At 52.1% G+C, this 25,517-nt stretch overlaps 2 protein-coding genes across 8 annotated transcripts; one reads left to right on the forward strand and one right to left on the reverse strand.

Moving 5' to 3' along the window:
* TJP3 (tight junction protein 3) lies at positions 1-18,263 on the forward strand (the record flags this gene model as incomplete). 3 transcript variants are annotated; one of them, XM_080673131.1, is made up of 20 exons in its annotated part: positions 1-72; positions 188-297; positions 1,467-1,569; positions 1,770-2,118; positions 2,703-2,806; positions 4,338-4,497; positions 4,749-4,857; positions 7,675-7,748; positions 7,979-8,045; positions 8,252-8,408; positions 8,885-8,993; positions 9,103-9,340; positions 10,205-10,416; positions 13,406-13,501; positions 15,061-15,131; positions 15,529-15,739; positions 15,817-15,917; positions 16,295-16,576; positions 17,607-17,653; positions 18,039-18,263. In XM_080673131.1, exons 1-20 carry the CDS (start codon positions 25-27, stop codon positions 18,139-18,141), a joined length of 2,751 nt encoding a protein of 916 aa, XP_080529257.1. In that variant the 5' UTR covers positions 1-24. The 3 variants fall into 3 exon arrangements, with proteins under 3 accessions (XP_080529257.1, XP_080529258.1, XP_080529256.1); XM_080673132.1 differs by having other exon boundaries at positions 7,675-7,733; positions 16,295-16,590; positions 17,615-17,653; positions 18,039-18,141; XM_080673130.1 differs by having other exon boundaries at positions 16-72; positions 7,675-7,733.
* Positions 10,663-25,416, reverse strand: APBA3 (amyloid beta precursor protein binding family A member 3; the record flags this gene model as incomplete). Of its 5 annotated transcripts, none has more annotated exons than XR_013960845.1 (11): positions 10,663-10,686; positions 12,414-12,499; positions 18,657-18,797; positions 18,886-19,005; positions 19,697-19,909; positions 19,986-20,165; positions 20,534-20,695; positions 20,784-21,145; positions 23,933-23,972; positions 24,062-24,663; positions 25,283-25,406. XR_013960845.1 is itself a non-coding variant. In XM_080673136.1 (11 exons), 11 exons carry the CDS (start codon positions 25,414-25,416, stop codon positions 18,500-18,502), a joined length of 1,818 nt encoding a protein of 605 aa, XP_080529262.1. In that variant the 3' UTR covers positions 18,359-18,499. The 5 variants fall into 5 exon arrangements, 4 of the variants coding, with proteins under 4 accessions (XP_080529260.1, XP_080529262.1, XP_080529261.1 ...); XM_080673136.1 differs by lacking the exons at positions 10,663-10,686; positions 12,414-12,499 and adding an exon at positions 18,359-18,571 and having other exon boundaries at positions 20,784-20,870; positions 21,000-21,145; positions 25,362-25,416; XM_080673135.1 differs by lacking the exons at positions 10,663-10,686; positions 12,414-12,499 and adding an exon at positions 18,359-18,571 and having other exon boundaries at positions 20,784-20,870; positions 21,000-21,145.
* Between the last annotated feature and the right edge of the window lie 101 nt (positions 25,417-25,517).

Here is a 25,517-nt window from a genome sequence, read left to right on the forward strand (position 1 = left end):
TTCCCTTTATGCCAGGTGTTGGACATGGAGGAGCTGACCATCTGGGAACAGCACACGGCTACCGTCTGCAAGGTGAGGCCTCCCTCTCCCTGAGGGGGTGCTGATGGGAATGGCCGTGTGGTCTCAATGGGAGAACCTTTGTCCTGGAGGGAAGCAAAAGCTCATTCTGCCTCTGATTCCCTCTCAGGACCCCCGCCGGGGCTTTGGCATTGCAATCTCTGGTGGTCATGACCGGCCTGGTGGATCCGTGTTTGTGTCCGATGTGGTGCCTGGAGGGCCAGCTGAGGGCAGGCTGCAGTGAGTATCAAGGCAGCCCGGGTTTGGGCACATCCAGAGGAGGGACCTGTGTGGGCCAGAGCTAGGAGGCTGGAAAGTGCCTGGTGCCTTCCAGCTCTGTCAACACAGGGTGTGGAGCTGGCAGCAGGACTGTCAGTGATTGGCCCTCGCTCTCCCCGAGGCACTTCCTGGGCCTCCGATGCTGTTCCTGGGTCAGAGTGGCCCCAGGGTGCTCCAGGACCAAACAGTCTCCTGGGAACCTCTTTTAATTTTTCAATTACAGTTGACATTCAATATTTTATTAGTTTCAGGTATATAGCATAATGGTAATACATTTATATAACTTACAAAGTGATCTCCCCCATACATCTAGTACACACCAGACACCATACATAGTTATTATATTATTTTTCTAAATGTAAGTTGTTGTTTTTTAAAGATTTTTATTGATTTTTAGAGAGAGAAGAAGGTAGAGGGAGAGAGAGAGAGAGAAACATCGATGTGTGAGAAACATCGATCGACTGCCTCCTGCACGCCCCCTACTGGGATAAAGCTGGCAACCCAGGCATGTGCCCAGAACAGCCAGCAACCTTTCGGTGCACGGGACAACACCCAACCAACTGAGCCACACCGGTCTGGGCCACAGTCATTACAATATTGTTGACTCTAATCCCTGTGCTGTGCTTTACATCCTTGTGACCTGGAAACCTCTCTTTGGCCGAGGGAAGGGGAACCAGTGTGTTGAGCCCTGAGGGGCAGGAGGCTCCTGGGAGAACTGGGAAAATGGTTCTGGGGTCCGAGTGGCTGACAGGTGATATGGCTCAGCCCAGAATCTGGGACCAACTTCACAGGAAGAAAGAATAGGAAACACAGGCTGGGAGAGAGAAAAGCAGGAAGAGGGAGCTGAGAAAAAAAGTAAGGAGGTTATGGAGGTGCCAGTTGTAATCCCAACTTCCCTTCTATGATTGTATTGTATGATTATAGTGGGTTCTATGAGCCCCTGTTTTACAGATGAGGAAACAGGCCCAGAAGGATAAATGGCTTTGTGAGCCTGGGGACACCAGTGAATTAGACCAGGGGGTGCCTTCCCCGAAGGTGGGCACTGGGGAGGCACCAGGGGCCCTAGGACAGGCCTGTGGAGAGGGGCTCCTAAGTGAGGCCTCCTCCCTGAGACCCAACTGTTCCCTCAGGATAGGGGACCAGATTGTCATGGTGAACGGGGTGTCCATGGAGAATGTCAACTCTACCTTTGCCATTCAGATACTCAAGACCTGCACCAAGCTGGCCAACATTGTGAGTGGGGGCCGGGTGGGAGCGGTAGCCCCTGGCTCAGGGGCACCTCTGCCCCCGGCTGAGCCCCACTGGTTCTGGGACACAGGGGCGGTATGAGTGTGAGCAAATAGGATCTTGTTCCCACTTCACAGCTTGGATGTTGAGGCCCAGGGTAGATGGGACAGATCATGAGCTGGTTGCCCCTCCACCTCCTCTAATAGACCGTGAAGCGTCCTCGGAAAATCCAGCTGCCCAGCACCAAGGCCAGCCCCTGTGGCCCAGGACACCAGGACTCAGATGAAGATGGGCCCTGGCGGCTTGAGGACGCTAACCATGGCCGGGGCTATGAGGGTGACACGTCCAGTGGCTCTGGCCGCTCCTTGGGAGAGCGCTCCCACCGGCCCAGGGCAGGCCGCCGGAGCCGGGCCGGCAACCACGGGAGCAGGAGCCCGGGTGGGGGCTCCGAGGTCAAAGGGCTGGCCCTGATGTCCGGCTTCAAGAGGCTGCCACGGCAGGACGTGCAGATGAGGCCAGTGAAGTCAGTGCTGGTGCGGAGGAGGGAGAGTGAAGGTGAGCTGGCAGTGGGAGTGCTGATGGCCGTGGGGCTTGGGGTCCCCTTATTGTGTATGGTCAGCAAGATAATGGCCCCAAAGACATCTCCATCCTGGTCCCAGGACCTATGGACATGTCAGCTCACGTGGTAAAGGGACTTGGCCAATGATTAAGCTAAGGTCTCTGAGATGGGGATCACCCTGGATTCTCCAGGGAGCCCAGTGTCATCACAAGGTCCTCATAGGAGGCAGGCAGGAGGGTGAGAGTCAGAGATGGAAGAGGCTGCGCTGCTGGCTGTGAGGATGGAGGAAGGGCCACGGAGGCGGAAATGCGGTGCCTCTGGAAGCTGGAAAAGGCTGGAAACGACTCTCCAGAGCCTCGTGCAGTGACATCCGAGTGCCTGCAGTGACACTGTGTGTCCTATTAGGTCGTCAGTATCAGAACAGCCCCAGAATGACTGGGAGGGAGCCAAGCCTGACCCTTCCTGTGGGACAGCAGCCCTGAGAGCGGGAAGGCCCAGGGCAGGCAAGAAGGCTGAGCTCTGAGAGGACCCGGCAGCCCAGACCCCAGGCCCTGCCTCAGTTTCCATCCTCTCCCCACAGAGTTTGGGGTCAAACTGGGAAGTCAGATCTTCATCAAGCACATTACAGATTCCAGCCTGGCTGCCCAGAACCGGGGGCTGCAGGAAGGAGACCTTGTCCTACAGGTGAGCTCAGGCTGCTTCTTCTTCTTCTTCTTCTTCTTCTTCTTCTTCTTCTTCTTCTTCTTCTTCTTCAAATATATTTTTATTGATTTCAGAGAGGGAGAGGGAGAGAGAGATAGAAACATCAATGATGAGAGAGAATCATTGATAGGCTGCCTCCTGCACACCACACTGGGGATCGAGCCCACAACCCGGGCATGTGCCCTTGACCGGAATTGAACCCAGGACCCTTCAGTTCACAGGCCGACGCTCTATCCACTGAGCCCAACCAGCTGGGGCTGAGCCCAGGCTTCTTGTTGGGGCCCTGGTATAGGGAGACCAAGGCCAGAGGTGATGAGTGGCACTGAGTCATAGGTCAAGTTCAGCAGAGCTGACCCTGAGCCATTTGACTTCTGTGTTGTTGCCAGTTTCCCAAAAGTTGGAGATGGCTTTCCCCTCTTCTCCCCTTCACCCCATCTGCTACTAATCCATTGCCAAATGTTAGTTTCTTTTTTTTTTTAATATATTTTATTGATTTTTTACAGAGAGGAAGGGAGAGGGATAGAGAGCTAGAAACATCGATGAGAGAGAAACATCGATCAGCTGCCTCCTGCACACCTCCCACTGGGGATGTGCCCGCAACCAAGGTACATGCCCCTGACCGGAATCGAACCCGGGACCTCTCAGTCCGCAGGCCGATGCTCTATCCACTGAGCCAAACCGGTTTCGGCACAAATGTTAGTTTCTAGTACCCCCTTTGGGTTGTCTGTTTCTAGTATCACTGGTGTCAGCAGGCTACAGCTCTGATTTCCAGACCTGCCTTTGGTGGTTGGTGCTAATGGGAGCAGCTCTGCCTTAAGAGTTGGTTTCTTTCCAGACTCTGCTCCTGAACATCTGTTTGATGCCTAGTGTTTGATTTCCAAGCCAATTCCAGTTGATTGCTTCTAGAATCTTCTCAGAGTAATTTATTTGTAGTGATGACCCTGAGGAATTGTCTGTTTCTAGTGGTTTGGGGCCAACCCTAGAAACAGCTTTGTGGGGGACTAGAACTCACAATCCCCAGGGTTACTGAAAACAGACACTCCCGAGGGAGAATGTTAGAAAAGGATTCTCGGTGTGAGTGGAAATGACGCCAGTCCTCACTGGAAACTGAGTTTCTAATCTGCCTCTAGATGTTTGTTTCCGGTACCTCCTGGAGTACCTTACAGTATCCTTCAGTATCATCTCCCTCCCTTCTAATTAGACTCATTTCTAATATGTGTTCATAGTGTCTCATAAGAAATTCCCCCTTCCAGGGAGATGAGAGCGCCAACCTGTTTCTAATTTCCTCTAGTTCCTTAGGGAATGGTCTGTTTCTAGGATTCTTGTGGAAGTTAGTTCTTGGTATAGACGCCTCTCACAGTAGGAATCCAGTTGTATCATTTTCTCTTGAGATGTCTGTTTTTAGTAACCCTGGTGATAGCGTGTTTCTAGTCTTCCCACCAAGATATCTGTTTCCAGTATTCCCCTATCTCTCACTAACTCACATTCTCTCTTCCTTCCTGGTCCCTTTTAGATCAATGGGGTGTCCAGCGAGAATCTGTCGCTGAGCGACACACGGCAACTAATCGAGAAATCAGAAGGGAAGCTGACTCTGCTGGTGCTCAGGGACCGAGAGCAGTTTTTGGTGAACATCCCGCCAGCTGTCAGTGACAGTGACAGCTCCCTCCTGGAGGGTGAGGGGCCAGGAAGCAAGCCCTGGGGGAAGGGATGGAATGAAGGGCAGAGCCAAGGAGTCAATGAGCCTGCCCGGAGAGGAACAGTAACTTGCTGAAGACCACACAGCAAGTCAGGACTGGAGTTACCTAGCTGAGCCTGACTCTGGTCTAGGTCCCTTTGCTTAGAGGGGCCTTGATGTTCCCCTCTATGAAATGGGTCCAGCCTGGAAGGCGTGACTGTGGCTGATGGGATGCCCTCTCTCCCACAGACATCTCAGACCTCTGCTCAGAACTGTCTCAGGCGCCACCATCCTATGTCCCACCACCACCCCAGCACAGGCAGCGGAGTCCTGACACCAACCGAACCAATTCCCCTGTGTACGTACCCCTCATTGGCCAGAATGGTCGAACAGGAGAGGAACGTGGGCATATCTTTTCCAACTGGGGGTAGCCTTGAGGGTGTAGTCCTGTAGCCTGCCTGGAAGAGGCCTCCCTGTCCACATATAGTCTTTCTTGCCCATAGTAGTGGCTTTTGGTTCTTGGGTACTAGGAGAACCAGATATGGATCGATTAAAGCAGAAGGAACCAGATTTCATAATGCATCCTAGAAGACTTCAAAAGGCATAAGCCCTTTGACCCAGCAAGGCCCTTTTAGGGATTTCTCTTGGGGGTAAAATAGCCATGGATATATTCTGGGACTGGAGGATGCTGGTTTATGATGATGATGTTTATAAAAGGAACAAATGGAATTAATTTGTATTAATTTGTGGCTGCTGTAACAAAGAGCCCCAAAAAGGGTAGCTTAAGACAATAGAAATTCATTGTCTCAGTTTTGGAGGCTGAGAGTCCCAAATCAGGATGTTAGCAGAGCTGTGCTCCCTCTAAGGGTTCCAGGGGAGAATCTGTTCCAGGCCTCTCTCCCAGCTTCTGATGGCCTCTGGCATTCCTTGGCTCCCACACAGCCATCTCCTCCCCGAGTGTCTTCATGTTGTCTTTCCTCTATGTGTGTCTGAATCTGTGTCCAAATTTTCCTGTTTTATAAGGACAGCCATCATGTAGGGTTAGGGGCCCACCCTGCTCCACTATGACCTCTTCTTTACTAATTATATCTACGACAATCTCATTTCCAAATACCATCATATTCTGGGATGTTGAGGGTTAGGACTTCAACTCATGAATTTTGAGGGGACACAATTCAATGGCTAAAATACATACACACTCAATACTTGGCATTTATTTAGATATTAGACACCTCACTTAAGCTTTCAGCACCCTGAGAAGTGGGGGGTTGTATCTATTATCTATGGCTGTATAAATTAACCCCAAATCTAGCAGCTTGAAACAATAGTAAATATTATCTCCCATCATTTCTGAGAGTCAGGAATTGGAGGTTGGGGGCGGCTGAGCTGAGTGGTTCTAATTTGTAATCTCATGAGGTCACAGTCGAGATGTGTCTAGGGCTCTAGGCTTTCGGGGTGGATGATCCACTTCCAGGCTCACTCCCATGGCTGTTGGCAGGAGGACTCAGAGCCTCCCCAGGTGGGCCTGTCCTTCTGGTTCCCTAAAGCGAATGACCTAAGAGAGCGTAGGTGAACCTAATCTCAGATGTGTCACACCTTCACTCCCACTGTATTCTGCTGGTCACACAGGCCAACCATGGTTCAATGTAGTTACTACAGCAGGCCATAACTACCAGGAGGTGGGGGTCTCTGGTCCTCAGAGGCCAGAGGAGGGCCTATCAAGGCCCCAACTCTTACTCCATTGTTGCCTCCTTAGGGTGCTAATTAATGATGACAAAAGGAGATGATGCATGTGTGTACTTAGCCCATAGTGAATGCTCACTGTGTGACTTTTATTTTATTTTTATTTTTTATTGATTTCAGAGAGGAAGGGAGAGGGAGAGAGAGAGAGAGAGAAACATCAATGATGAAAGAGAATCATTGACTGGCTACCTCCTGCACACTCCCTACTGGGGGATCCAGCCCACAACCCAGGCATGTGCCCTTGACCAGAATCAAACCTGGGACTCTTCAGTTTGCAGGCCTATGCTATGTCCACTGAGCCACACCGGCTAGGGCTCACTGTGTGTCTTTTCCACTCTTTACTATGATCATAATACATCCTTACTTGGGAATACTAGACAGCCATGAAAAAGGATGTCTGGGCGATTATATTTAAAAGGCCCAGCAAAATGCACTTGGCGTTGTGTGGGGTGAATGAACCACATGGTAGAATGACACAGGGTTTCTGGGGACTTTTGTGTGATCTTACTGGGCATTCTGCCTGCACACAGACAAATGGGTGCAAGTAGCTTGGCAGGTTTCTCTGATGCAGACTCCTTACTCTACTAACGTTTCAGGACGTGTGGGGTGGGGAGTATGGTGTTTTCCAGTGGCAGCACTGGGGCTTCACAGGATGAATGCCGTAAGTGCTAATACATGGCCTGATCTAGATTTTCTTCCAAAAGTATACCTTTCCCCACACATGTTTATTTGAAAGCATCTGAAAGGCGTGGAAGTGACCCGTCCCTGCTCACAGTGGGCCGGTTTTGCAGGGGACTTTCTTTTCTTCATGTGGTTTAATAGGATACCGGAGACTGGAGACTGACACACAGACAGTTATTTCTCCCAGTTCTGGAGCCTGGGAGTCCATGGTCAGGGTGCAGCAGGGTCAGATTCCAGGGTGGGCCTCTTCCTGGCCTGTGGACGGCTGCCTTTTTGCTGTGTCCTCACCTGGGGGAGAGAGTGCTCTCTGGTGTCTCTTATAAGGACACTAATGCCATCATGGGGCTCCACCCTCATAACCTCAGCTAAACTTCGTCACCTCCCAACGGTCCTGCCTCCTAACACAATCCCAGTAGAGGTTAGGGCTTCAACATGTGAATTTGCAGGGGACACAAACATTTGGTCGATAGCAACCTCTGGAACTTTTCACTAATATTAAAACAATAAAATGACTATTTGTCCCAGGCTCCTTTCACCTTGACCAGCCCTCACTGGAGACTTCACTCCACTCAGCCATCTCCATGGCTCAGGGCAGGAAACCGAGGCTCAGAGAGGGAGAGCAATCGGTTTGCTATGACACGGCTACAGAAGGGCAGAACCAAGATTTGAATCTGAGTTCAGATAAATGACAGTTCTAAAAGTCACCTCTTGACATCCACCCCCACCTCACCCCAAACCTGTTTCCCACCAGGGAGAGCCCGCAGCTTTGGCGGAAAAGTTCTGTGGATTCCAGAACCACGTTGGAACCAGGTAAACGGAGGGAGAGTGGGTGGTGACTCTGAGCACCCCTCCTCTGACTGTTTTAATCCCAAGTGGTGAGGCTTTGCTAGGCAGAGTGGGAGAGTTGGCATGGGCCTACAAGGTCAGAGACAGTTCCCTGGGAAGGACTGAGGGCTGGGTGATGGCACACCATGGGGTAGGGACCCCCTATGGCAAAGGTTTGGGGGCTGGACTGGCCAGTGTGCTTGGGAAACAGACCAGCTGCTCCCTTTCAGATACCCCCAGGCAAAGCAGCTATGACATCTACAGGGTGCCCAGCAGCCAGAGCATGGAGGACCGCGGGTATGTGCACTAGGAAAAAGCCCACCAACGGGAAACTCCCACATCCCGGGTACCTTCCCAGTCACCAGTATATTGATGGGACCACCACAGGTCCTGCGCAGCTATTTGGGAAACTGAGGCCCAGAGGGAGGGGGGATCTCCCAGGGATGCCCAGTGGATCACCTCTCTGCCCACTCTGGACTGACCTGCCTCTGCCACCCCTGCAGGTACAGCCCCGACTCGCGGGTGGTCCGCTTCTACAAGGGCACCAGCATCGGGCTGCGGCTGGCTGGAGGCAATGATGTGGGCATCTTCGTGTCAGGGGTACAGGAGGGCAGCCCGGCTGAGGAACAGGGCATCCAGGAAGGAGATCAGATTCTGCAGGTGGCTGGTGGTGGGCGTGGTGGCGTGCTGGGTGATGCTCCCGAGTCTGTTATAGCCTGTGTCCTCCCCGTGGTCTGCTGAGAGCAGGTGTGACCCACCGTCTGGGTCCACATGTTGTTGTCCCCGTCATAACCCTGGTGTCTGTGACCTAGGTACTATCTGTCTATACATCTTTGTCCCTGTCACGACCCTGTGACTGTGACTCTTTGCAATGTCAAAAATTTTCCACCACTGTCATGATGAGAACCCACCGTGCCTCGGTTATGTGTGTACCGGTTACAGTTCCTGTGCCCTGGATTCTGGTCAAGACTTCCGTGTGTCTGTGATGCCCATGCTGCCACAGGGCGATGCCTCCCTGCCCCCGTCAGCTGTCCCCAATCGCTGGGGTCCCCCAGAGTTGGGGGTGAGCTTTGTCCAGAGAAGAGCTGGGATCTCATGCCCAGAGCTTCATCCCCCCTCCCCCCATTACCTGGCAGGTGAATGACGTGCCCTTCCAGAACCTGACTCGGGAGGAGGCTGTGCAGGTCCTGCTGGGGCTGCCACTGGGCGAAGAGGTAGAGCTGGTGACGCAGCGGAAGCAAGACAGTGAGTGGGGCGGGGAGCGGTGCATGGCCCAGCAGCGAGGCCCACTCCCTGGGGAAGGGGAAGGCCTAGGCAGCAACCCCACTGGCTCAGAGCCTCTCCCTGTCCACAGTCTTCCGGAAGATGGTGCAATCCCGTGTGGGCGACTCCTTCTACGTCCGCACACACTTTGAGCTGGAGCCCAGCCCACCCTATGGCCTGGGCTTTACCCGTGGTGACGTCTTCCACGTGCTGGACACGCTGTATTCGGGCCCTGGGCAGAGCCACACCCGTGGAGGCCAGTGGCTGGCGGTGCGCATGGGTCGTGACCTCCGGGAGCAGGAGCGTGGCATCATTCCCAACCAGAAGAGGTGGGGACCACTCCCACCCTCCGTCAGGCTGCCCCCCAGCCTCCATCTCCCCACGCTGTCACTTCTTAGTGATGTTGGTGGTTCAACCTGGGGCGATGTGCCGATGGCTCGGGGCGGTACAGGTTTCCCAGGGCTGCTGTAAAAACTTAGTACAAATGCAGTGGCTTCAATCCACACAAATTCTGGAGGTCAGAAATGCAAAATGAATGCTTTATAGCCCTAGCCGGTTTGGCTCAGTGGATAGAGCGTCGGCCTGTGGACTGAAAGGTCCCAGGTTCGATTCCGGTCAAGGGCATGTACCTTGGTTGCTGGCACATCCCCAGTAGGAGGTGTGCAGGAGGCAGCTGATCGATGTTTCTCTCTCATCGATGTTTCTAGCTCTCTATCCCTCTCCCTTCCTCTCTGTAAAATATCAATAAAATATATTAAAAAAAAAAAAAAAAGAGAGTGGGAAGGAGGGGGATAGACAGAGAGAGAAAAACATCAATGTGAGAGAGACACATTGATTTGTTGCTTCCTTCATGTGCCCCGACTGGGACCAGGGATTGAGCCTGCAACCGAGATACATGCCCTTGCCTGGAATCGAACCCACGACCCTTCAGTCTGTGGCTGACGCTCTAACCACTGAGCACAGCCGGCTAGAGCATAATTCTCCTGCCTCTTCTTATGAGGACCCTGTGATGACGTTGGGCGCCCCCGGGGAATCCAGGGTCATCCCATCTCAGGGGCCTTAACTTAATCCCCTCTGCAGAGTCCCTTTACCATGTGAGGTGACATGTATGCAGGCCCTGAGACTGGGACGGGGTCATCTCTGGGGCTGTTATTGTGCTGATCCCAGTGTTCCTTAATCTCCCTTCTCCCCAGGGCAGAGCAGCTGGCCAGTCTGGAGGCCGCCCAGCGGGCCGTGGGGCCTGGGCCTGGTGCCTTGGCGGGCTCTGGTGGACGGGCTGAATTCTGGCGACTACGGGGTTTTCGTCGGGGAGCCAAGAAGACCACCCATCGGAGCCGTGAGGACCTGTCGGATCTGACCAGGCAGGGTCACTACCCACCATATGAACGTGTGGTGCTTCGAGAAGGTGGGACCCAGGCTGAGGGGCCTGCAGACATTCTAGTGTAGCCGTCAGAGGCCACAATGCTTACCTCTCTCCTTCCACCAAAAACAGCCACTTTTGGTGATTTTTAGGGCACAGAGGGGACAGGGAAGTGCTTCATTCCTTAAAAATCAATTCCTATATCCAATAGAAATATGCAAGCCACATATAAAATCTATAAAAAGAAATGGTTGAAAATAATTTTAATATATATATTTTTGTTACTCTTCACCCGAGGATATTTTTCCATTGATTCTTTTAGAGAGAATGGAAGGGAGGGAGGGAAGGAGAGAGAGAGAAACATGGATGTGAGGGAGATACATCGATTGGTTGCCTCCCAAATGCTCCCCGACTGGGGCCAGGGATCGAACCTGCAACCCAGGTACATGCCCTTGACAGGGAACCCATGACCCTTTTGTGCTCAGGCCGACCCTCTAAACCAGGGTCCTCAAACTTTTTAAACAGGGGGCCAGTTCACTGTCTCTCAGACCGGTGGAGGGCCGGACTATACTTTAAAAAAAAAACTATGAACAAATTCCTATGCGCACTGTGGGCCCGGGACGAGTCGGCTGCTAAGCAGGACAGGCAGCAGCACCCAGCGGGCCGGATAAATGTCCTCGGCGGGCCGCATGTGGCCCGCGGGCTGTAGTTTGAGGACGCCTGCAAATACTGAGCAACATCAGCCAGGGCAATAATGTTTTTAAACATGCTCTAACCAAATCCATACAAAATTATTAATGAGGTATTTCACAATCTTTTTTTTTTTTTTTGTACTAAACCTTTGAGATCCGGTGTGTGTTTTGACAGCACATCTTGGTTTAGATGAGCCCCATTTCAAATGTTATACAGCCTGCTAAGAATGGTATTTACAATTTTAAATGGTTGAAAAGAAATTTAAAAAAAAAATTTTTTTAATATATTTTATTGATTTTTTACAGAGAGGAAGGGAGAGGGATAGAGAGTTAGAAACATCGATGAGAGAGAAACATCGACCAGCTGCCTCCTGCACAACCCCTACTGGGGATATGCCCGCAACCAAGGTACATGCCCTTGACCGGAATCGAACCCGGGACCTCTCAGTCCGCAGGCCGACGCTCTATCCACCGAGCCAAACCAGTCAGGCGAAATTTAAAATTTTTTGTGATACATGAAAAGAAGTGAAAGCTGCCACTAACTGGAACATAAAGGTTCATAGCAACGTTATTCACAATAGCCAAGAGGTGAAAACGCCCAAGTGCCCATGGACAGATGAGTGGATAAACACAATGTGGTTCACCTACACAGGGAATATTATTCAGCCTTAAAAATGGAAGAAAATCCTCCTGGGTTTGGGTGTGTGCACGCGCATGCATACACACACACACACACACACACACACACACACACACATACCGGGAAGGAAATTCTGACACCTGCTACAACATAGATGAACCTTGAGGACATTATGCTCAGTGAAAGAAGCCAGGCACAGGACAAATACTATGTGATTCCACTCATAGGAGGTCCCCCAACATTGTGAACGTACTAATACAATGTACAGATTAAAAAAGTAAATTTCATGTTATGTACATTTTGCCACAATTTAAAAAAAAAAAAAAAAAGCAGCACAAAGAGCCTTTCCCTACCCAAGAAAGGGGAGGGGAACAGCCTTCTCCAGACTCAGGAAGGGGAGAGATTAAGCTATTGCCCAGTCTCAGGGAAGAAGGGATTAGAACCAGGTGCAGAGACCTTTAGAAAAAAATACTGCAGGAGGATGGGAAGAGCTAGCTAGTCACCCAGGAGGAGAAAGGACTCAGCTGCTCTTCAGCAGCTGCACCAACATCCAGACAAAAAGACTTAAAAATCAAAGGTCATGTACTTAATTTCTACCCCCGGCCAATGAAAGGTTAGAAATATGAATATATTGAGCTTTTAAGAGAGTGAGATAGGCCTGGAAGGAGAGGAGAAAAAGAGAAGGTGCAAGGAGAGGACTGGCTACTCACTTTCCTCCCGCCAAGATTTCTTCTGCACCTCTTTCCTCATTGGTGAAAATGTCTGTCAGTTAGTCCGGGGTTCAGCAAAATTCTTCCTGCAAAGGGCCGGACAGTAACTATTTTAGAGCTTGTGGGCCAGATAGTTTCTTTCAAAACCACTCTGCTTTGCAGGAAGGCAGCCAGAGACAGTACATAAATAAATCGACATGACCATGCCAGTAAAACGTCAAAAACAAGCAGTGGGCTGTATGTGGCCCTCAAGTTGTACTTTTGCTGACCACTGAGTTAGCCAGATTCAACTGCTATAGCAGAGACCCCAAGTGACAGCTGCATTAAAGAAAGTTTCTATTTCAAGTAACAGTCCCAGTGTAAGCTATTGAGTATGGTCTGGCTGCTTCAGTTTCAGGGATCCAGGCTCCATTGTCTTGTTTTGTTGGTTTGTTTGTTTTTGGGTTTTTTTTGCCTGTGTGGTCAAAGACAGTGCACCCATACCCCCATTCCAGCCAGCAGGAAGGGGAAAGAGGATGGGGAAGGCTCACCCCTTTCCTTGAAGGATACAACCCAAAATTGCACACATTAGTTCTTGCACCCCATTGGCCAGAACTTAGTCACATGGCCATCCCTAGCTGCAAGGGAGGCTGGTAGATGTAGTCTTAGCTGACCAACCATAGGCCTAGCTCAGTGGCCGGCAAACTCATTAATCAATAGAGCCAAATATCAACAGTGCAACAATTGAAATTTCTTTTGAGAGCCAAATTTTTTAAACTTAATCTTCTTCTAATACCACTTCTTCAGAATAGACTCGCCCAGGCTGTGGTATTTTGTGGAAGAGCCACACTCAAGGGGCCAAAGAGGCGCATGTGGCTCGCGAGCCACAGTTTGCCGACCACTGGCCTAGCTAGGTGATACTACGGGGAGCTAGAAAGTGGTCGTGCAAGAACCTAGCAGTGTTTGCCAACAAAAGGGATCCTGATTCTTGCCATTGTTTCTTGGCCCCTCAGCCAATTTCAAGCGCCCAGTGGTGATCCTGGGACCCGTGGCAGACATTGCTATGCAGAAGTTGACTGCTGAGATGCCTGACCAGTTTGAAATCGCAGGTGAGAAACCAGGCTCCTTGGCAACCCTGCTGGTGAATCACTTCATAACCTTTCCCCAGCCCCTGGGGCTGAGGCAGCTTGAGAGGGGCTGCTAATGATGCTGTTTGGATGTTAAGAGTTAGAACAGGAACCACCAGCAGACGTCCTCCATCACTCCTGGCACTCTTTGGCTGGACAGAGCTTCAGAGTTCTTCTTAACACAGTTCACCAGTTAGCCAGTGCCAAGGGAGCCATTGTGCCAGCTGTTCCTTCCTTTGTCCAGGAGATTTATTTATTGAGCTATGGACACAGCATCGAACAAAATACACGAGGTCCTCCAAGGAGACCAAAAATTAACAACTACAGAAATAAGCTTGAATTGGGGTCAACAAATTACATCTTCCAGGCCAAATCTGGCCCACTAGCGATTTTTATACAGCCTGCTAAGAATGTTATTTACATAGTTTAAATGGTTGAAAAGAAGTTAACTTTTTTGTGACCCATGGAAAGAACCGAAAGCTGACACTTGAACATGAAGGTTCGCAGCAGCATTATTCACAATAGCCAAGAGGTGGAAACACCCAGTGTCCATGCACAGATGAATGGATAAAGACAATGTGGTCCATCCAGACATTGGAATATTGTTCAGCCTTAAGAAGGAAGAAAATTCTGACCCTGAACCTTGAGGACATTATGTTCAGTGAAATAAGTCAGACAGGACAGATACTATGTGATTCCACTACAGGTCCCTAGAGGAGTCAGATCCATAGAGACAGAAAGCAGATGGTGGGATCCACGGCTGGGGGAGGGGGAGTTAGTGTTTTATGGGGACAGAGTTTCAGTTTGGGAAGATGAGAAAGTTCTGAAGATGGATGGAGGGGATGGCTGCACAGCAATGCGAATGTGCTTGATGCCACTGAGCTGTACCCTTAAAGGAGATTCTTCTTCTTCTTTTTTTTTTTCTTTACTGATTTCAGAGAGGAAGGTAGAAGCAGAGATAGAAACATCAATGATGAGAGAGAATCATTGATCGGCTGCCTCCTGCACACCCCCTACTGGGGGTCAAGCCCGCAACCCAGGCATGTGCCCTTGGCTGGAATCGAACCTGGGACCCTTCAGTCCTCAGGCTGATGCTCTATCCAGTGAGCCAAGCCGGCTAGGGCAAAGGAGCTTCTTTTGAGTCACCAAAACCCAAGCAAAGGCCTAGAGTCGGGACCAAGCCTGGGAGAGCGATTGTCTAGAGTACAGACTCTGCATCAGGCTCCTGTCCCTGGCAACCACTGGCTCCATGACTCTGAGCTGGTGACCTTATCGACGTGAGGCTGTTTCCACATCTGCTAGATGGGCCAGCAACAGCCACCCTCCTCAGGAGGAGGAGAGGGCCGAGGTCAGGAGGGGACACAGATCAGCAGTGTTGGGCACGAGTCCAATGGGAGATGCTGCTGCTGCTGTTAGGATTCTTCTCAAGGGCAATGGGGAGCCATGGTGTATTCTTGAGCAGGGAAGGGACAGATAGACATGAATTTGCGGGGTGAGGGAACTACCCTATTGAAGCTGCCGGTTGCCTCTCCACTCCACAGAGAGCGTGTTGAGGACTGACAGGCCATCTAAGATCATCAAATTGGACACCGTGCGGGTGATAGCGGAGAAAGTAAGCAGGGTCCCATTTCATGGCTGGGGAACCTGAGGCCCAGGGTCCTATCTGTTCTCTCCCCACTCCCTGCGAGTGTGGTCTCCCAGGGAGCCCCCTCCAGAGGTTTTGTGATGTGAGGGCTTGCGGGAGACAGAGCCAGCCCAGAGTCACACACAGCCCCGGGAAGAGGTAGAGAGACTCCAACTGGGACTCTGGGCCTCAGACACTGTGGCCTGGGTTATCCCCAACCCCACCTCCACCATGCTGGCCTGTGGATGTGCGAGGGTGGGGTCCGCTCTGACCTGACCCTTACTCTCCCTCTGATTCTTCACCTGTCTCTTTCGGCCTGTTTCCGGGTGTGTTTCCCTCTCCACTCTCATCCTCTCCCACTGCCCCCACCATGGGCCCTGCCCAGGACAAGCATGCACTCCTAGATGTGACACCCTCAGCAGTGGAGCGCCTCAACTATGTGCAGTACTACCCCATTGTGGTCTTCTGTGCCCCCGAGAGCCGCACGGCCCTCAAGGCTCTGCGTCAATGGTTGGCGCCAGCCTCCCGCCGCAGCACCCGCCGCCTCTATGCTCAAGCCCAGAAGCTGTGGAAGCACAGCGACCACCTCTTCACAGGTAGGGCGGGAGTGGGAGCCCGGGTAGGCTGTGGGTCTGGCCTGAGTCTCGGCAGTACTGATGCCCCCTCCCCGCAGCCACCATTCACCTGCAAGGCACAAGCGACAGCTGGTACCAGGAGCTCAAGGCCATTATCCGGGAGCAGCAGATGCGGCCCATCTGGACAGCCGAGGACCAGGTACCCGGCCAGGGTTTGAAGCCTCTGTTTGGGTTTAGGGGTAGGTGAGGGCTCAGGGGCAAAGCCAAGGCCAAGATTTGACCTGAGATCAGGGTCTGGATCTGGTACCTGAGGTGAGATGGGATTGGGAGACTCAATTTGGGGATTGGGGATGGATTCAGGGGTTGGGACTTAACTCAAATTTGGGGGGTCAGGCAAAGGGTCAATGGTCAGAACTCAACCCAGGTGTTAAGGGTTAAGCCTCAATTTGAGAGTCAAGGGTCTTACCTGGTTTGAGACTGGAGTTTAAAGATGGTGTCCTGGGTCTGGGTTTGGTCTGAGATCCAGGAGGGCCTGGGCTGGGGTTTTGGCTCAGCCAGACCACACCCACCCCACAGTTAGATGGCTCACTGGAGGACAACCTGGACCTCCCTCACCGTGGCCTGAATGACAGCTCTGCGGATCTGAGCTGTGACAGCCGGGTCAACAGTGACTACGAGACGGATGGCGAGGGCTACACGGATGGCGAGGGCTACACCGACGGTGAGGGTGGGCCCCACACAGACGTGGACGAGGGGCCCCCAGCACCAGCCCTGGTCCGGTCCTCGGAGCCTGTGCTCGTGGAAAAACCCCAGAGTCTGCGGGATCATGGGAGATCCTCAGGCCACCGAGGGGCCCAGGTGAGGATATGGGGGTGGCTCCGGCAAGGGTCTGGGGATGGTGCAGACACATGGGGACCCTATTTTCTGCCATCATGTAAACAAACAGAAACTTCTCTGATCAGATCAATATCTGGGACCCAGACCTATGCTTATGAACTGCTGAATCACTTATAGCAAATATTTCCATCTCTGTGCATGAAGTTCCCTTATCTGGGATACAGGGTAGATGCTAAAAGTTTTGACATCACAGGGTGCTTGTTTAAACTCAGCACACTTAGCCCAAGCCCTGTTCACAGCTGGATATTTAACAATAATGTATATTCCTATTCTATGTGGGGCTGCCTCAGCACCTGAAGTGCCTGTGAATTTGACATAGGTACCCCTTCCTCAGACCCTCTCTAGGTAAATGTAAAGATGTACAAATCTACGATGTCTGGCTGGAGTGGTGCTCCCTGGGGCTGTGCAGTGCCCAACCTGCCCAACTGACCATGGCAGCCTACTTAGGGGCAGGCACTATCCTCAGCACTTCACATGTGCGAACTCATTTAGGAACTCCTGACAGTAGTCCTCTGAAGAACTTTACAGATGGGAAACCCAGTTCCCCCTTTGCTAACAGGCTAGGTGATAGCCAAGGCCTTCCCCTGTCCCAGCCTATTTTCTCATTTAAAACTGGGGACGAGCCGGCCAGTGTGGCTCAGTGGTTGAGCATCAACCTATGAACCAGGAGGTCACGGTTCGATTTCTGGTCAGGGCACATGCCTGGATTGCTGGCTTGATACCCATTAGGGCACATGCAGGAGGCAGCCGATTGATGATTCTCTCTCATCATTGATGTCTCTCTCTCTCCCTTCCTCTAAGAAATCAATAAAAAAAACATAAAAAATAATAATAAAATTGGGGATGAGTTGTAGACTTGTGGTGGGGGCAAGAAGAAAGCTTGCGGGTAGCATTGCCTGGGCAAAGGTGGGGAAGTGGGATGGGGGTGGTTACTCACCCCAATTTATCATACTTTTGGGGGAAGGGTTAACCTGTTTTCTCCCTCTCCAAGGTGGACAGCTACCACCCACAGGGTCAGTGGCGACAGGAAAGCATTCGGTAAGAGCCTCTGTACTTCAGATTGAGGCCCCTCAACCCTTTCTCTGGGACTCAGGGTTTGGATGGTGGTGAAGGAGACCTAGAACCAGGCTATGCCTTTGAGGCGCTCCTATTCTGGTAGGCAAGATAGAGCCAGAGCTACTCAGCTTCATGCAGAGCCATGGGAGTTGGAATCCTCTTTCTGGGAAGGCTTCCTGAAGGAGGGGACATTGGAGCTAGGGCTTTGAAGGCTGTGAAGGAGCTCATTAATAAACCCAACCCCCAAATGCCCAGTCTTGCTCATCTCTGTCCACACCCAGTGTGCCTAGTAGTCAGCCTCAGTTAACGGTAGGTTAAGTCCATACCCTCCTCATTCGCAGCCTCTATTCTATTTCTTGACCCCCAGGACATATGCGCGGGAAGCTGTGAGGAAAAAGTTTACACAAGCCCGAGATGTGGAGTCCTCTGATGAAGATGGCTATGACTGGGGCCCAGCTACCGACCTATGACCCCCTCCCAGGTGGCAGCTGGCCATCCTCCCTTTTCCTCTCAGGAGCTTGGACTCAGTTTCCCATACAGAACCTCAAACCCTGCTCCTTCCACCTGGTCTTTAATAAATATTCTCACAGCACTGGCTTCTAGTGGCTTCCAGGAAGAACATGGGTGCCAGAGTTAAGTCTTGTTTTTCCGCTCTTAACCCCACACACCCTGATCTGAGACCTGATCCGTCTGATAAGCTTTTAATCTTTTTTTTTTTTTACATCAGAAAATAATATAGAGCCAAGAATCCTCTGCGGCCCCAGCTAGCCAAGGACTGGAGCCCCAGGGCCAGCGGGGCTAAGGCACAGTGGTGGGGGTAGTGGCTGGTCACAAGTATACAGGCTGCTCCTGGCCTGTGAGCAGGCGATAGGTGGTGGCTGGCATGGTCTTGATGTGGACCTGAGGGATGGGAGAGGAGGCAGGGGCTTGGCGTGGGCCTGGGTTGCTGGGAAGGCACCCCCAGTCCCACCTACTGCCCACGCACCTCAGTGTGGGCCTCGGTGAGCAGCTCAATGACACGGGCATGTGGTGTGGCCACCACACTGTGTCCGTTGATCTCGATGATTCGGTGTCCCACGCGAACGCCCCCACGCTCAGCGATGCCACCCCGGAGGAGACTGCAGATCTGACGGGACAGGAAGGGATCACGATGCTCAGGGGGCCATGCTTGGGGCTGCCCACCCCCAACACAGTGCTCTGGGCTGGGGCCTCACAATGCCATCCTCCACGCAGAATCCCAGCTGCTCACGGGCGTGGGGCCGGTGAATGATGGCTGTGGTGACCGGCGGACAGTGGATGATGCTGAGGGTCACCAACGTCTGCGACTTGACCTCCTGTGTAGGACAGGGGCTGTTGGCCTAGCTGGGCTTCCGGGGGGGCTGCTGGACCTCTTGACAAGTTGCAGCCTACTCTGGGCCTCAGTTTATCCACCCGGAAAATGGAGATTTGGAGTCTAGGCTCTAGATTCTAGAAGACCCCTCAAGAAGCAGTTAAGAACACAGATGGGATGGCCTCGGGGTCGGAGCTGTGTGACCTCTCACCTCTGACTCCCTGGGCCTCAGTGTCCTCATGGTCAAAAGCAAGTTCTAATGTGTCTATCAGGCAGGGTTACAGGCACTTAGTATCATGCTGTGTGGACTGTGTCAGACTTACTCTTCTGACCTGGCCAGCTCCCTCCTCGTTCCTGAGCCTCACTTTCCCTATTTGGGCAACAAGGTTCAAGACTCAGGAACACACTTGCTGCCTCATGGCAGACAGGAAAAGCCGCTGGCACTGCCACTAGCCGCCTGCACTCCAATCCTGCTCCTGCACCAGGGAGGTCACCCTGGATGGGTGCCTTCCCCTCTGCCAGCCTGTTTCCCTAAGCATACAGCTGGTAGGGTTCTACCATATTCCTTCTGGGCTGGATCCCAGAGACCTGTCCAGAGTAGATACCTCTGTACCCTTCCCAGATCCATGGGGAGGCAAGCCTGCCACCTGGGGCCCTTAAGCCAGCCCCTCTGGCTCCTGCTCCCCAGAACTCACACGTATGGCAGCTTGGACACTGGCCAGTGGCAGCCCCACTAGACTGGTCCCGTTGATGGCAGTAAGGCGGTCCCCGATGCTGAGGGACCCCGAGCGCTCAGCAGGACCCCCATGCAGCAGGTTGGCAATGACAGCCGTGGGCAGCAAGGATCCCCAGCCTGACTCCACCAGCGCCACGCCCAAGCCCTCACCCTGGCGCTTCTCGATGACCACCTAGGAGAGGACATGGGTGGGACATAAGGGCCGCTCGGTGGGGGTTAGGAAGGGGGTGGCCCACCCACTCGCTCACCTCCCTGCAGTTCTCGCTGTTGGAGAAGTGGTCGAGGTCCCCATTGTGGAGGTAGCCGGAGCTCGTGGCCCCCTGGCTTGGCTGGGTGCCCACCTGGCTGGGGTCAATGCCACTTTCCCGCAGAAACTGGCTGTAGGCCACCGCAAAGGCCTGGCCGATGGCCTGAGCAATGAGCTGGGCCTGTGGAGGATGGGCAGCATCTCCCAGGGGGTGTCCCACCCTCCTTCTGGTTCCCCAAATCCCCTGACATCTTCAGAGTCCAACCCACACACCCACCTGGGACAAGATTCCCAGGAGACAGCCTACATGGATTTTGGGAAAATAGCCACTGTCTTAGGAAATCGGGAGACAGGCCTGGGGCAGGGAAGGTTTCGGGATTCGGCAACAGTCTCACAGTCTTACAGAAAAAATGAACATGTGGGGCCTATTGGAGGGATGGAGAGACCTGCCAGCACTGAGGACCAAGGGAGGGCAGTGGGGTAACAGTGTGGCCAGGTGGGCTTTACAGGAGGGTGGGGGCACCCGGACACCGGAGCCCGGCTGCTCACATCATCTGAGTGGAAAACGTGGCAGATCATCTTGTAGAGCCGGTGGCCATGGGCCTGGGATGCCGGGCGCCGGGCCAGCCGCCGGCGGGCCATGATCACCAGCACACTGCCAATGTCGGCGATGTAGGAGATGGTCTGCAGGGCGTGGTCCATCATGGCCTCCTGGAGGTGGGGGAGATCAGGCCTGGGCAGGCTGCGGAGGCCTCAGTGGAGGCCCCCATGCACCAGAGACTGGGCCTGAGCCCTGTACCTGGGAGTCGGCCATCAGAACCTTGATCCTCTTGGTGGAGATGAAGAGGTCCACTTCCGTCATGGGCTGGGTTTCCCCATCAGGGGCCTGGGTGGGGGGCGGGGAAGGTAGAGGAACCCAGAGACCCAGCCTCTGCCCCATCGGGCTCCCAGGCCTTGGAGGACCTAATCTGTAGCCTGCCTGCCCACCCACCCTCCTGCCAGCCCCTGGCTTCACCTTGACGCGGTCCATGGCCTCCTGGGCCTGCGCCATGCGAGTGCTGGGGGGCGGGTTCCTCTCGGACACCAGCTGGGTGGAGCCCAGGTATTTGGCCCCAAATATGACACCATCACAGAGGTCTTCATGGTCACAGGGACCTGATACTGAGGGCAACAGCGGAGGCAGGTCAGCCCGAGAGCCCCGGCCAGGCTTGGCCACCCTCATGGATCTGGTCCAGGGTCTTGGCTGTCTGCATAGTCTGGAAGCACAGAGAGATCTACCCTCTCATGACTTGGTACTGCTGACTCACACAGGTCTGCCCACTTTCCCAGAACTATCCCACCCGCGGGAGACACAGACCAGCAGCTTGACCTTCGAAAATCTAGAACCATGTGGTCCGGCACTCTAGAGCCAGCTCTGTTCTCGTCTCAGGGATTCCCAAGCAGAGGAAGGGCTTTTGTGAGTCCAGCAGCACAGCTAGATCCAAAACCAGCACTAGTCGCCTGGCCGTCGTGGCTCAGTGGTTGAGTGTCAACCTATGAACCAGGTCATGGTTCCATTCCTGGTCGGGGCATATACCCGGGTTGTGGGCTTGATACCCGGTGGGGGGCGAGCAGGAGACAGTTGGTCAATGATTCCCTCTCATCATTGATGTGTCTATCTCTCTCTCCCTACCTCTTTCTGAAACCAATAAAAACAACATCAAAACACAAAAAAAAACCCAGCACTAGTGCTAACAGAAACCTACACACTGTTTCTAGAATTCCATGATTAAACTAGAACCAGATGGTCCCACTCCCATTTCTAAAACCTGCAACACTATAGAACTGTAGTCAATTCCACTCAATGGTTCTGGAATCCACCCTAAATCAATCTGGGGGCTATTAGCTCTATCCATTAGTCTAGAATTCTCCCCTATCCGTACTGAACTGTGGAAAACTCTACTCCACAGTCACAGAACTGCCCATTTGGGGAGAGACAACTCTTCAGAAATCTAAAACTCTCACGCTGTCCACAACCCCAAATGGCTCTGAGTTATGTCCCTAGAACTCCCGACAGGTTTCAAACCACATAATTCTGTCAGGGGTTCTAGAAACCTGCATCACTCCAGAATCAGACTTTTCCACTCCATGATTCCAGAATTTCTTAATCATCACAGCATCAGGTAGCTCTTCCTATGGTTCTAGAATCCCCTCAATAATTCATGACCACAGATGCACTCACTGATTCTGAGAATTACTTGAACATCCAGAAACAAACAACTCTGGGCATGGTTCTAGAATTCCCCCCAAATCAGCCCAGAAACACATAAAGCTTTGCCCCCATGGCTCTAGAATCTCCTGAGCAACATAGAACCAGACAACTGTTCTGTCAGCAGTTCTAGAATGTTCTAACCAATAGCTATTGCTTTTTTTTGTTTTAGAACCACAGGTATAGGCTCCAGTGAAGTAAACCCCACTCCTGTGTGTGAGCTTAAACTACAGATATCTCTGCCTGTTGTCCTTCATGATCTAAGCATTCTGGAACAACAGACAACTCTGCTCTGGGGTTCCAGAACTGTATCATCCAACATCATAGCCACCAGGCACATGTGGGCATTATGCCCTTGAAATGTGGCTGGTCTGGATTGAGATGTACTGTTAAATACAAAATGCACACTGAATTTTAGCTCTGATATGAACAAAAAGTAAAATAATTGTAAAATGTTAATTATATGTTAAACTGTTAAATACATTGGGTTAATTAAAATGAGTTATAAATCTTACCTGTTTATTTTTTTAATTAGAAAAGTTTTTTTTAATTTATAGATTTGAGAGAGAAAGAGAGAGAGAAACAATGATTTTGCTGTCCCACTTATTTATGCACTCATTGGTTGATTCTTATGTGTGCCCTGACTGGGGATCGAATCCACAATCTTGGCATAGTATCAGGACAATGCTCTAACCAACTGAGCTACCCAGCCAGAGCCATAACTAGAAAATTTCAAGTCATATATAGCTCACACTATATTGTACGGCACCACTCGAGAACTTTCTGATGACTCCTCTAGAACTGGACAGCTCTGCTTCGTTCTAGAATATCTCCTACTGGTCTAGAGTCACAGATACTTCCTAGTCACTCGATGGTTCTAGAACTTCCAGTCTGAATAGAACCATACAGCTCTGTTCATCATTCCAGAACACACACAAGCCCAGGTTCCTTTGACCTAGAACCACAGGCACAATGCCTAGTTCTGGAACTCCCTAGGTGAGTTATAACTCCACCGACAACTCTAGAACCTTCTTGGAACTGTAAGTCTAAACCATCTCCTCTTCTTACAACCATAGAATTTGCTTTTGACAAATAGATAGTTTTTGGGAAAATTCTAGAATATTCCAGGTGGTCAAAACTGGTTCTTCCCATGCCTTTGGAGCAAGGATTAGCAAACTTTCCTACAAAGGGCCAAACCGTAAATTATTTTTATTTTGTGGGACAGGTGGTCTCTGTTGCAACACAAAAGCCACCATAGACAATATATAAATGATTAGATATGATGGTGTCCCAATAAAACTTTATTTGTGGACTCAGAAACTTGAATTGCATTATTAGTTTCATGTCTCAAGAAATGTTGCTCTTCTTTTGTTTTTTTCCAAGCATTTACAAATACAAAAGCCATTGTAGCACACAAGACATACCAGAACAGGTTGTGGGCCAGAGTTGGTCCACAGATGGTAATTTGCCAACCCCTGCTCTAGAACAGAGGGCCACAAATACCCCAGCCTGCCTTACTGTCTTCTACTCATTCTACAACATTTCCAAAGCTGTCTCTCTTCTCTCAGGCCTTCAAGAATCAACGTAAAACCATTCTCAGAGCCTCCCTAGAAGCAACTCCTTACTGGCAAACTCGGAGTTAGATTTCAGGAGCCTGATTCAGGCTGTTCTGAAACCCCTAGGTTCCTGGGGGCACTCACCCTCCTGGAAGGCAGGGTATGAAGCCGCGGTCTTGGGGCTCTAGAAGAAGATAAAAGAGGAGCAGGACTGAGTCCCCCTGGGTTGGCTCCTGGCAGCAGAGAAGGTCTGGGGGTTGGGGCAAGCACTACCTGGGCACTGGCAGGCCGCTCTTCAGGAGCAATCAGAGGGACTGTCTCCAGCCAGGGTTCTGGGGAGCTGCTTGAGCTCTTGCTGCCATGCTGCTCAGCAGAGGCTCCCTCTGCCCATTCTGGGGAACCAGTATCCCCATCTGGGTCCTCAGGGGGCTGTAATAGGTGAGGAGCAGGGTCTGGAGGCTCCTTGGGACAAGACTGGGAAGGAGGGCACTCCTCGAGGTGCAAAAGGCTCAGCAGGTCGTCCCTGCCAGCCTCAGCAGACAAGAGCCCATGGGCATCAGCCATGTCCTGGGAGGCCAGGCCATGACCGGTGGCAATGTGCAGGGGGCAGGGGAGTCCATCTGGGGACAGGCCCACAAGATCACCCGGCAGAGCCTCAAACTGCTGCACTAGATCCTGAATATTTGGCCCGTCAAGTTCCATCTGACTCAGGCTGCATGGGCCTCCTGGCACTGGGTCCCACTGGCAGTCAGGACTGTGGTCCTGAGAGGGCGCATGTGTGTCCCTGGGCTCCTCCAAGTCCATGGCCAGAGGCCCTGGAGGAGGTGGGGGAGTTGTCAGGAATTCAAGGCCTGGATCCAGGCTCAGGCCAGCATCTGAAAGAGATTCAAAGATGAGATTTCCTGGGTACCAACTTGGTGCTAGGTGTTAGCTGGGGGCTGTTTATATATAACATGTAATTTAATCCCACCATATCCTGCAATGTAGGGTCTGCTATGATCCCCATTTTACAGATGAGGAAACTGAGGTGCAGAATGAGCAGTTGTAAGGCAGTGTGACATCCCGGGCTCCAAACCCCCGGAGATTCCCTTATACTTGTCAACCTTGACTTCTCCCCATCGTGGAACCTGTTCACCCCAGCCCTTACTCTTCCAAGTCTTTCTGCCCCGGGACTGGTACCCAGGCTAGAGATACAACCCTGGCTATACAGACCCAACATGTGCAGGTCCCCGAGATCCTGGACTCAAGACCCCAACCCAAGACTTAGACCCAGGACCTCAGACTTAAAACTAGAGACCCAAGACACCAGAAAGCTGACCCTAATCTCAAAACCTCCAATGCCACGCTCAAGATGGACCCCCAGACTAAGACCCGGACCTCAGATCCGGTGTGAAGACAACAACTCGAGTCTAAAGCTAAGAACCCAATCCTTATGCAGACCCAAGATTCAACACTTCAGACCCGTAGCCGCAGGCGCCGGCCCCAGACACTCACTTCGCAAACCGAGGTGGCCTCACCCCGCAGTGGTCCCACATCCCAGGCCGGCAGGGTCTTCCCAGCCGCCGTCGCTCACCTTTCCTGGTCAGGGCGCCGGCAGATTTGCCCAGCGCTCCCGGCCTACTGGGCATGCGCTCCCTTGCAGAGCCTGCTGGGAAATGTAGTTCTCCCATCCAACCTCGCCGCGCGGGGGCGCCAGGCATCAGAACTGCAAGTTCGAATCCCAAGCTTC

Source organism: Plecotus auritus, assembly GCF_963455305.1.
Source record: "Plecotus auritus genome assembly, chromosome: 6".
Lineage (NCBI taxonomy): Eukaryota > Metazoa > Chordata > Mammalia > Chiroptera > Vespertilionidae > Plecotus > Plecotus auritus.